Below are 13,436 nucleotides of genomic sequence, written 5' to 3'. Positions count from 1 at the left end.
GCAACGATAATCCAATCTGTGGAGAATCCGTTGAACAGATTTCGGGCTTATCCCACCAACTTTGGCCACTTCTGCAGTCGTTAATCTGGGATCCATTTCGATGCCGTGTTTCCTGAACTGCACGATGATTGTGTTGACTGTCGAAAGCGGGATTCCCAAATTCTGCGAAATTTGCCATTGCCTTATTCCACCATCTGCTTGAACAACTATTTTTCCTCTAACAAAATCTGACAATTCGAAAAAACCTTGAGTTCTAGGCTTGTTGTAGCACAAGTTAATTAGTGTGCGGACCATTTTCATTTATATAGTGCTCTGTGAACACAAATTAGTTAGCATAAATCAGTTAAATGACGAAAAATTACTTGTGACCACTCAGTGTACATTCAGCATGAAACTTAACAATATACAAAAATCATTTTTACCAGAAAGTGTTTTGAATACGCAAAATCAAATCATACGACAAACAAAACTGGTAATAATTTACTATTCGTAGTTTATTCTTTACTTTTTACTCATAGCTGTAGAAGGATAATTGATATTAAAAGATTAATTAAAGTATTTGTCATAAACTTAACTGTATTTCTAAGCACTGGGCTCGATTCTATTACCACCTAGTTTTTAATTCTAATAAATTGCGCAGAACAAAAGGTTTCATTGCAAATTATAAGTGTCATTTTTATTTCAATTCCATATAATTAAGGTTGTAAATGGCAACTTTTTCCCCCAAGTTTAATTTAACAGAAAACATTTGTAATATCTGAGATGTGCTTATATTGTTATGACAGCGGAAGTTACGCGACGCTGGGAGCATGCGCGCTGGAGTTTCTCGAGGAATCATGAATTTGCCCGGCAACTCTAGTCTGATCGAGACGCCCTCTTTTTAGTATACAAGCCTGGCGAGAAAAACCAGCGCGATTGAAGAGATGGATAATTGAGTCAAGTGAACAGTAGGCACCGTAAGTAAAGTATGTGAATCACTGTGATTTATAGCGTGTGTTATAAAAGTTGTTAAGTATATTACAAAGTATGTATTAAGAAAGAATAAACTAGTTTTAATCAAGAAAGGACTTGTATCGCTGAAGTTTCTCAGAATGAATTTCTACGGGAAATTAATAAACAAGCAGATACGTAACAATATCTTGCTCTGAAATTTATTTCTGTTGTTCCATCGTTCCTACAACTCAAGACAATCGCATCGTTGTGAAACACATTTTTACTGAGAGTGGCATCCTCTCGAACGACGGGCTTTTTCCAGAGAAGAACGACATTTAGGGCCTATATTATCATAAACTAGTATGTCTATAATGCAGCAGATGAACTCAAGTGGTCATGGAAAATGGAAAATGAAGCAAGAAATTTCCCAGAAATGGACGGAAGTCACAGATAGGAGGAAGAGGTCAACAAACAATAAAGATCTATTCTGATTACCTCTGACCATAAATAGATGTAAAAGATACGTATCGATGCATATAGACGTAAATACATCGATGTAAGAAATATTATAAAAAATATCAAACAGACCGCGGTTACAAATTATCTAAAAACGATCTACTGATTGTAAAAGAATTGCGCTCAACAAAACATTAAAGTGAAGAATTACTAAATAAACATATATATAAGTGCAATAACTTACACGTTAATATTGAATTTGATTTATTTCACAAATAAAATCTATTTCCAGTATAGAGCAACTTGCATTGTTATTTCTTATAGATTAGAGAATGTTGTATACACACCTGAATAATTATTCCTTTCTTCTTGTATTCTAATTGAATAGCACGAGAAAGATAATCAACGTACGACTAAGAAAGAAAAAACAACATTTGAAATAAAAGAATAATGACCCATTACTATATCAAAGATTGAGATAAATAATTTTCTTTTGCCTTAAAGAGCTATCTAATAATTTAAATCTGGCTGCCTCAATCAGTATGGAAATAATATATCGTGTTTGATTTTCATAAATATCAGTTTCTCAGTTTTATTCGGAATAATCAAACACTAGACCCAGGTAATTACGCGATATTCACTACTTTCAAGTTGAACAACTTGAAAATTTAGTATGGAAAACTTAAGTAATCAAATTCTTTATACAGATACAAAACGATTCATACAATTGTGATGCTTACGGCATCTAGAAGTGTTAACAAGCTGCTAGTAAAGAATGAGGGTGTAAAAACCGAAGAGACTAAATTTCATGAAATTTAATTACGAAATTATGTTAGTTTAAACTGAATGAAAACTAAAGACAAAACTTGGTGAACTCGACAATATACCACATATCAATATACAGATGCACATCAATTCAGTTATGCCCAGAAAGAAAAACAAAATAAAAAACATTAGATAACAAATGCTATGATATTTACGAGTCACAGAATACTTGACAGGCAAAAGTAACAAACATTTTATTCTATATTAATATTATGTGGTTACTTTAATCCGTACATGTCACATTTAATATTTATAGGTTCACATACACTGATGAAAAGCAAAGAATTCAAAACAAAGAACGGGCGTTTAATGAATATATTCGTACATTAACAGTTCTACGTTTTCATAAAATGATTATTCTTGAAAATAGCAAAACGTTTGTTTGTTTTACACCAAAGCCACATTGGGCTATCTATCGTGTCTGATGCGGGGAATTGGACCCAGGATTTTGGCGTTGCAAATCCGTGGACTTACTGCCATCCCACCTGGGAATTATAGCAAAATGAGAATTTTTGCCGAGCAGTAGGTTGTCAGTAGGGCACTTGGTAATATTAACTTAAATTATTTTACTTTACACGAAGCGTTACGGTAATTATTTAAACGTAGCTTTCTGTAGCAAAATGGAATACTTAGATATAGCGACAGTATTTGATTTTCATAAATGTGATAGATTCTCAGTTCTATTCTGAAAAGATTAGACATTAGACCCAAATGATTACATTATATTTACTCACTTCAAATGTAACAACGTGTTTGCTAATATTGCGACAAGTTAGCTTTATATGCTAATATAAATATATATATATATATATATATATATATATATTAAAAAAGTTGAAATATTTCTTAATTTAAGTGGTTGTAAATAACAATACAAAAAACAACAACAACAAACAAACACGACAGCAAGAACCATAGTCTCCAATGAAATTAACAGCCATGAAAGATTACCCAATGGTGAACACGTAACAAGCTGATACTTTGCAAACTTATTTTTCAAGAAGTCAAACTAAAAATACCAGCAATTAGTAATTGGAAGTAAACATCAAAATATTGGAAAAACTATATTTAAACCACTTATTAATATACGTATCAAAATAATAAAACCTCAAAATATCACACACAGCCCTATACATGAAAAGAAGTGGTTATATTTTCTTATTTCTATACCTTACTGGCACTATAAGAGCTGAGGAGAGGAATAGGGTAAATCCCCAGCAATGATGATACATTAATGACAACTCCGCATTGTCGCTCTTCCATTTGTGGTAGAATCATTCTCATCATCTGAAAAAACATAAATTAAAATAATTTACTTTGTTTTATGTTCGGAATCTAAAATTATTTTTAATGAGTAGGATTATGCGTATGCCATATTATAGATTAGACACACACACATTTATGATTTATTATACAATTATGGTTGAAACAGCATATATGAAATATTTTTCACTTCCGAATTTAATTATATTCAAGCATTAAAATGCATCATATTTCTTAATTTACTTGCTTTTAAGTGCTCTACAGCAGGCGTTCCCAAACTATGTAATAGCAGAGCAGTAACGTGCACGAGGAGGTGACTGGGTGGATTCAAGACCATGCCTTCCTTCCTTTTCTCAGTCATAGAAAATTATCCACAACTATTAAAAGATACGCCTGATTCCACACCTAACTTACTACGAGTTAATATGTAAAAAAAGGTTACAGCCTTAAAATGAATGATAGAGACTTGTAGGTCATTACAGTAAAAATGTTAAGTGTTAATTTCCAAGAATTTACTGTTTAGTTTTAGGTTTTAAAAATGTGTTTACAAGACCGATTAAATAGGAATAAAAGATCTGTCCGTTTCTTATGACTTACTACCCTATATGTAAGAGAGGCAACCCACAATAACCTAAAATCTCTTCTAAAACCTCCCACCCCACACCAAAAACAGTTTTGATTTACCATACTTCAAAAAGCATCCCTTTTTTGTCAACGAGTTCCTGCCCCTTTTAATGAATTCAACTATGGCAGAGTAAAGAGAATTTTAGGTTGTATCTATAGAAATATTAATTAGAAGTCTAAAGGAGTTAGAACTTCATTGGGTCATTAGTTAGTCCAGATTTCAAGTATTATATTCAGTACTAAGCTCCTTACCTTAAAAAGGACATTGAATTATTGGAAAGAGTTCAAAGAAGGGCAATTAGGATGATAATTGGGATGGAAATGTTATACGAAAATGGGGTAAGATCTCTGAACTTGTTTTCTCTTGAAAAAAAGAAGAGCTAATAGGGATTTGATTGAGGTTTCAGATTATTTAAAGAACTGATGGTGTTGATGCATCATTTTTTTTTCCTTACTTAATTGTGAGAGGACTAATGGAAAAATTTACATTTTAGCGGGGTAGGAGCCATCTTCAGTTGAGACAGCTTTATTTCTCTAAAAAGTTGATAAGCCTTTGGAATGGGTTGCCTTCAGATATGGTTGATGCAATTAATTTAAGGGAGTTTAATGTAAGGCTTATTAAATAGTGAATGATGGGACGGCCTGGATGGACTAACAGGTCCGTTGTTTTCCTTAAATTATATATGTAAAAAATACCTTAGACAACCTGAATAAGGACCTAATGATTTAATATATTTTTATATAATAGCCACTCTGAGGTACCCTTATTTCATTGCAGTTTGTACTTCTGAATAACCTCAAGTATAGACAACGTATATATAATATTTTCATTAAACAAACTTAATGCTGTAAATGTTGCATTATCCAGTGTGATAGAAATATTAAAGAAAAAAAATCTACATGTGCTTACAAGATTCTTGATAAGTCAAAAATAAGTCTTACCCTAGTACAAGCTATAACGTTGACTCTAATAATTTTCTCCATAGTCTGAAATAGAAATATTTTGCTCAATTAAACAACGCACACTCAAAGGAAAATACAAACTAAATCTCATTTCCAAAAAATGTCTATTTTTCTTCTTTTCACTAAATTACTGTATCCGCCAGATTGTAGTTAACTATTTTTTGAACATTTAAGTACATCGTTTAAGTACCAGAAAACAAGCTAGCTGTTCCCGATTGAGACGTAACTAAATCTACCAGAATAACACTTAACTAAAACTGCCCACTCAGCTCATGAATATTAAGTAATCCCCTGCTAACGATTGTATCCGAATGTTTACCTACGGCAAGAAGTACCAAAATAAACACGGTTAAACCATGCGTATTAATAACATTGTATGATACACCAACTTGCTTAGAATCCAGATATCCATTTTTGGGGTTTCGATACTATTTGGCTTGAAACATCTCCGTATTTTACAAAAATTTGTACGGGCACCCACATCCAAAATGCATATGAATTTCAAAGGCAAATCACTGAATATCTGTTTCCATAATCACTTTTTAACAGAAAATTTTATAACGTTTTTTACATTAAAACAATGTTTTGCAGTTGTAAGCACTTACCAATGCGAACTACAGTAGTTCTTTCTTAAAAATTCATTACATTTTTCGTTTCAGTCTGATACAAGTATAAAGGTAGCTCATACACATTAAATACGGTAATACGGCTAAAAGTTTATAATGATATCAATAAATATTTGAGCACAAGCACTTAAGCCTGATACACAGTGGCGTATTGCTTGGGAGGAAAAGTATTTATGACCTGTAAAAATATTATCCTAGTGTACAAAATGAAGAATTAAATGTTTAATATCAAAAACGAAAATTTTATCTTAAGCATGTTTCAAAGACGTCAATTTGATTTTTAAAAATGTCTTATAACAAAAAATCTTACCTCCATGGCATTAGGAATCAAGTGAAAATATTCTGGGTAAATGAAACTCATTCCAACGTTGTTGACTGTAAAAGAAGTATGAAAATGGTTTCTTATTCATGACAGACTTAAGTCTTATTTTATGTACTGTTTTTTAAATTTGAAAGAAAATTGCACAATAAGTTGTTAATAGTGTTTCAAGCTGTATGTTCATTCTTATAGATTTAAAGTTTGCTAGCGAGCGCATGAGGTTAAGATCTACTATATTCGACGAAAATCTAGAATATAATAAGATGTACAACTATATAATATTCAAATATCTATCTCTAGAATTGTAGAATAAACATTAAATATCAAAATATTTATTTTCAAGAGGAAAATACAGGAAAATTATTCGTTTTTATAATTCCTAAAATTTCATATCGATCCGTTAGACTTCGTTAAATGGTCAATCTGAGAAGAAAAAAAGAATTTTTTTGTGTGTGTGAAGGAACTTCACGGAAAAACAACGCATAAAAAGAGGAAAAGAAACGTGCTTCAGTAGAAACGTAAAAGAAGGAAATAAAATAATTTATTATTGTTACACGGACTGGACATTGAATTATTTTCAGACAAGCTGAGTTACCCGTCCCTTTTCCGGGTTATGAGCTTAATGTGGGGGTGGATTCTATGATAAACAACACAAAAATTCCAACTTTCACATTATTTACAACATAACATTGCTATTACAATATTCATTATTACCTCAACAAAAGTTTTGTATAAGCTTTAAGAGCTCATCATGTATATACATAAAACATGGTATACACTGTGTGATGGTCAGGGTGATTTTGTAGGAAGAGGTAGCGGATAAATGTAGTGGTGGTAGGTGTGCTTTCTGTTACCCGCTCTCAACATCCAGTTTTTAATGTTCTTCCACAGTGTTTCACGTTTGACGGGCATTGGCCGCAGAAGTGTCTTACGGGCCGAAGATGAAAGGTCAAGGGTTAAAGTATGAACTGGGTATACCTCAAGCAACGGCTCTTCATCAGCCTTATTGTGGTTGTTGGAGTAGAGACTTCAACAGAGTTTATGTCTTATTGCAATAGTGGCGGCCATTGTTTTTCATTACATTGCTAGTGAACTCTCCGAGATATACAAGATGTTTGTGTGCTCTCCCCTCACAGTGTGTGTGAATGTTGTGTTATAGAAAATTTAATTTTTTTTTGTTGTTGTTGTTGTTGTAAGGACGAAGCGCCATTTGTGAGAGTAATTTACGTTAACTTACGTCAAAGATAATAAATGCTCAATAATAGCAATAATGGGGATGGAGGAAGTTGTGAACCCCCCTATTAACATGCCCCTTGTTCCAAACTATCATCCCTCAAAATTAATTTGAGATTGACCTAGCGACCTAGGATTAATTAGATCACGGACAAACAGACAGACACACAGCTTTCTGTATTTTATAAGGTATGTATATATCTTATAATGTAAAACCCCGCCAGTGAAAAAAACAACACCATAACAGTATGTCTAAGGGATTTGAATCATGTATATATGCCACATTGCCATGTAATTCATAAAACTCGTAGTGCTAACGGCTATATCATTCGTGAGTGTTGATCGTTTCAAATACGATTATACCGAATAAAAATAAATAAGCCTACCTAAAACTCCAATTTCTAAACCTTGAAGCGCCATTTGGATTTCATCATATATTTCAGATCCATTAGTAAAGTCTACAGATATGGTTTTAGTTTTGATCTTGTGACGTTTTTCTGCAAAATTTCAGATAAAAAAAACACGTTTGTGTACGAAAACGGTTAGAATATTGAAATGAAGACAAAATATTGAATACATATGACAGGTGAAAACCTCATCCTTACCAAAATGTATTAACAGATGAATCTTCCATAAATGACGACAAATGACAGTTAAACGAGTAACTGAGTAAACTGGATGGAAAAATTTTAATGAACGAAAAAAAAAAAAAAAAGCTTCTCTTCAGGAATAAAGCAAACATTCTTAACCTAATCATTGACGTAAAAGAAAAAAAACACTTGCGCCATGTACAAATGTAAAGACCATTTTAAATTCTGATAAGTTTTGTACGAAAACATTCACTAATCATCATGTTAAAACTTTTAAGTATATAAAATTGCTTTTGGTTGGGAAGAAAAAAAAGTTATGGATGAACATTGTTCTTATTTTATGAAACAATTAACGGCAGCTTTTCTTAAAAACAAAAACATAACAATCTAACACATCTTTATATAAATATTTGTCACATTACCTAAATCAGTAGCTGCTGATTCTAACTTCTCCACACTTCTACTGATTAGGGCGATGTTCAAACCTCTAGCAGCCAGCTATAATCAAATGTTTAGTGAAGAATAAAAAATGGACACAGAAATCCGAACTTAAACAATACATAATAACAAATAAAATGTATTGTAGAAAGGTGACCAAGTAAGTTAATTTCAAACACAATATGGTGTGTGTGTGTGTGTGTGTGTGTGTGTGTGTGTGTGTGTGTGTGTGTGTGTGTTTCTATTTAAAACTATTTTCTTGATGGAAGAAGGATACATTTGAAATTTGGCAAGCTTCTTTTGTAGTTAGCCAACAAATAACTATTGGAAAAAAGTTTTGTAGTTGAATGGAGATACAGCAACTGTCATAACTTGTGGCCAACTGAAAGTGATTTCATAAATTATAATCTGGATGGGTGTGATTGTTTGTGATTGAACGAAAGTGACATGTCGTGTTCAGGGCTATTTCAAGGTCAAAGGCCAAACTAATATCTCTGACCATACTGCTAGTGGAATGTGTAAACTATGCAGTGGATAACAAAAATGGATAAAACAAATGGGAAAATGTGGCTTTGTGCTGTGGACTGATAAATTAAGCAAAATAGTAAGTTTTAGTGTTTGGTTTATAATGGTATGGAGATGTTTTTCTGCTACTGAAATTATAAACATTTTGAAAATTGATAATATTATAAAGAAGCAATGTCACAACATTCCATTGTTTGTCACACAGTTCCCAGTTTAATTGACTCATTTTTGTATTTTTGCATGATAACGATCCAACACATACTGGCTTGCTGAATACGGGTTATTTGAAGGATGAAAAAGGCTCGATATAAAACTTACGAAATGTCTAGCTCAAACTCTAGTTACTAATCCATTTATGGCACAAGTATAAGGAAAGATTCCAAAAGAGAAGATAGTTCATGGATGACAAATATGGGAGATCGTACAACAAAAATTGATTGAAATGTCATTGTTGCTTTAAAAGTTTCACAATCAATGCTTGATTGATGCAAGTCGTATACTTACAGTTTATGAATTGATTATACAGCTTATGTTCCAAAATGTTCTTATTTACTTAATAGCTTAATAACACTAATAAAAATGATTATTTTGCAATCTTTCAAACGTTACTGATGCTGCATATATCAAGACATCGTTTGAATAAACACACGCATAGGAAGATCCGTTATTCCATTTCTTGTGAGCTATATTTTATAATTTATTGTTTTGTTCACTAGAGGGAGATTTACACATGATGTAATGATTGTACGAAGTTTCATAAAAGTTTAGGTCTCTGTGGAATCTGGATTTTATGTATTATATTGGCAAATACAATATAAGAATGACAGAAACTGCAAGTTTAATGTACAAGTTTATTGTCAATTAAGAAATTTTAGTGAGATACAGTGAGAATTAGTAAATCTGTCAGTGATTGGGTTAGTGAATTAATGTGTTTATCAATCCATTACCAAGGAAATATTGCAAGTAGCTATTGATTACATTTGCTTATTTAAGTGTACCATTAGTCTCAGAATTTCTGTTGAAACGTTGTTTTTAAAGTTAAGCCTAAATGTGAGCGTAGCCTGTAACATGTATAGAAAGTTATTTAAGAAATAATTTACTGGTGCTACGTGAACTGGACTTTGTATTATTATTATTTTTTTTATACCACGTAATCTTAAGTAACCAACCCAAGATACAACATGCTACAATACTAGTGTCAAAAGTAGTTTTGTTTGGTGAAAATGAAATGGAAAGTTTACAAAATTCTCGTATGACAACATAAGCAGAAAAAAAAGATGGAAAATTTGTTGATGGGGAAACATTAGAATAAAGACTTGAAAAATAGAGCATTAAAAGGAAACCAAGAAGGTGGTTGGATGTTTTGAATTTCGCGTAAAGTTACACGAGGGCTATCTGCGCTAGCCGTCCTTAATTTAGCAGTGTAAGACTAGAGGGAAAGCAGCTAGTCATCATCACCCACTGCCAACTCTTGGGCTACTCTTTTACCAACGAATAGTGACATTGATTGTCACATTATAACGCCCCCACAACTGAAAGGGAGAGCATATTTGGTGTGACGGGGATTCGAACCCGCGACTCGCAGATTGCGAGTCGAGCGCCCTAACCACCTGGCAATGCCGGGCCCGAAACCAAGGAAAAAGAAATGGAAAGTTAAAAGATCAAGAAGAGACGAAAACTTAAGGACTTAGAGATATAATATTCAAGAACAAAAATATATCTAATTGAAGACAAGATCAATGAAGCTATTGGCAATATAAAAATGGATTACAACAACCAGAGTGAAGTACAGAAAGGTTGTAATGACAAAGCTTAATTATACTTAAATTATAAGTATACAAGTATAGAGAAATGTCAATGAGATAAATAAACACGTCAATAAAATAATGAAACAAACATATGAAAAACTTATTGGTAAATGTAACGATAAAATCAGCCACACCTTTTCTGCATCTGCCCAAGAATTTCATCTGTAAAATATGGAATAGGAGAAACTCTTTGGTCTACACCACTATTGCTGTGCAATCTGTGACAGCAGGAACTTCCTGTACTAATACAACTGTGTCACTACCAAATTTAGTTCTTGAAATAGCTGACAATTTCAATAACATAGCCCAATCAATGGACTATGATAGAAAGATAGCATGGAAAGCATAGCAGTCAGTTCAAAATAATTTCCAAATTAAATGGATACTAATCAGCAAGTTATATCTTGTTGTCAAGTTAATAGGACCAGCTTTAATGCCACTTAGCAAGCTCTCAGCAGAGAGCTATAACAACTATTAATCATTGGTAGCTGCCTTACCCAACATGTTCAAGAGACACAACAGAAGCAGAGTAGTGAAGACGAGACCGTAGCCAAACTTGTGGAAGATTTAGAAATGCTTACCCAATTATCTTGTCTAAAGGTTCCACATGAAATGATGGATTAGTTAGCATGTGACCAACTCATGGATGCCATAAATGACATGGACATGAGAGTTACGCTGAAAGAAGGAAGTGTACATCTTTAAAAGAAGCTCTCCAGCTGTTGATGGAACTTGAATCCTTGAAACTCACAAATAAACAACTAAATGCATCATCTAGAAATAGAGTATCGTCAGTTCAAGAAGTACTTAATCATCTTCCCTTGACGATATTCTTGAAGAACTAAAAGGATTAGTAAGACAACTTGTAAGATAGAATGGAAGAAATGAATCACAAGACAATAGGTATTTCATATGTAATTTGAAAGGCATATTACCAAGAACTGAAGACAAAAGCCTGCACAAAATAAAAACTCCTCCCAAGGGGTTGTCAGTGAATGTAAACGTCTAAATGTGGGAAACATGGTTGATACATTCAAAAATGTGAGGAATCAACAGCTGATAGTAAACCAAGGAGAAAATACCCTAAGAATGAGTCTTCGAGCTGAACCAGATCAAAATAGCAACAAAGAGACAGACATTGGCAAAGCTCAGCTGAGAACACTCCAATTCCTCAAACGATATATAAAGTTCATTATTTAAAGAATAAATCAAAATAAAAATCAATAAATTTGATTTATTGATCAAAACATAGATTGGTGCAGCAAACAGTAAATGGACAAAGTTCCAGCAAAAGAAAAACTGAAAGTTACTGTTAATGTGGGAAACTTCTATACACCACATAAGGTGCGTGTGTAATTGCTATCGAGGTAAAGTGAATAATGGGAACTGACTTCATGCAGAAACGTGTATGCAAGGTTAGGGCTATCTCAAATAGCTTCAATCTATGACCAGGACATCTATGTGCACTACATGATAATTATTACACAAGAGGTTGACCTTCCAGTGATTCTTTGTTGTCATCACAAAATTAGGTCTTTATGGCACAAATAAATGTGCCAAACATTTGTCTCTAATTGTTGTTAGAAATACATTAAAAGGAAATGTCACATATGCCGCAAAACATAAAATAAACATACTAACAAGTTAGTCACACGTTTTGCATTATTCAAAAAGGAAAACAAGTTTAAAAATTAAATAAAATTCAAAAATACCTGTAGACCATAAAAAGCTAAAGACATAAAAGCTGGAAAGTTTCACTATTGCCACTCTCATTGTCCATCGTTAAATAAAATATGTCTAAAGTTATGCTGCTGCTGATATTCAGGATAAGGGCAAAAAAGTAAAATGTAGGCAGTTATGACTTAAGCCCCACATTCGCAGATCAGTCTCTCATAGGAGAAAGTTATGAGTTACAAGACTGACTAAAACAACTTTCTTCTTCCAGTACCTATGCAAACTAGATAGTCAGGCAATAACAGTAAGCTTTATTTGGAAAAGCTTGTTGTGAAATTGCTCATCCCAAATCGGCTGTCAGCTGGTGTGAAGCTGTGCCAAGATGACAAGCCTGAAATACATATAAGAAACAGGCAAGGCTGTGGTATCGCCAAAACAGACACATTTTGATGTGGTATCAGTGAATTTCTTTTTTAAATATCCAAGAGAACATTACATAATTTCAAGGCCTGCAAAGAGCTAAGTGAGTCAATATATTGTACATTTCGTGTGGTGTCTAGCTTCAACATGATCCAGAGGAAGGGAATTGGCATATAACTTAGCAGTGAACAAATAATCTGTAAAGGGAATCCTGTGAGCATCCAAAGAACTACAATAAACCACAATACAGCTTGCAGTCATCCAATTTAATACCATTTAGAAATATGGGAATAAAATGATGGTAACAAGCTATGGTGGAATGTAGGAATAGCAGACCATCTATTTGAAACATAAAAAAGAGCTCACAGAGACATCAGGACAGATGGGATGATGTGGTAAGGGTTGTAGCTTTTTAGCTTAATGCATAGAAAGTGTCAAACATCTGAGGTTAAATAGAGAGTTGTAGGACTCAGCATACAAAATGTGGAAAAGTATGGAAAGAGATGAAATTCTGATGATGCACAAGACCCAACATCTTCAAGGCAGAACCCCTCTCTGAACCAAAAACCCATACACTGGTTTATATCAGGTGAATACATGAAATCTCATCAACACAGAACACTTATCCACACCACACAAAAAATCAATACACTTAAAAACCTCATAACCACAGCCACAAGACTCTGTTCAACTGTCCACATAAATGAAGAAATTAACCACATAAAGCACTCATTTATTC

General features: G+C 33.1%; 1 protein-coding gene across 1 annotated transcript in view; it reads right to left on the bottom strand.

The window, feature by feature from the left end:
- LOC106457236 (very-long-chain 3-oxoacyl-CoA reductase-like) overlaps positions 1-13,436 on the bottom strand; it is a 28,564-nt gene that overhangs the window by 4,189 nt on the left and 10,939 nt on the right. The window contains exons 3-8 of the mRNA XM_013916631.1: positions 8,255-8,330; positions 7,629-7,739; positions 6,001-6,065; positions 5,044-5,088; positions 3,385-3,501; positions 1,737-1,802 (exon numbers count right to left, since the gene is read on the bottom strand). Coding sequence (XP_013772085.1) covers positions 1,737-1,802; positions 3,385-3,501; positions 5,044-5,088; positions 6,001-6,065; positions 7,629-7,739; positions 8,255-8,330 — 480 coding nt within the window. The remainder of the gene's footprint in view (positions 1-1,736; positions 1,803-3,384; positions 3,502-5,043; positions 5,089-6,000; positions 6,066-7,628; positions 7,740-8,254; positions 8,331-13,436) is intronic.

Source organism: Limulus polyphemus, unplaced genomic scaffold (genome assembly GCF_000517525.1).
Source record: "Limulus polyphemus unplaced genomic scaffold, Limulus_polyphemus-2.1.2 Scaffold306, whole genome shotgun sequence".
Lineage (NCBI taxonomy): Eukaryota > Metazoa > Arthropoda > Merostomata > Xiphosura > Limulidae > Limulus > Limulus polyphemus.
This window is presented reverse-complemented; position numbering and strand designations above follow the sequence as displayed.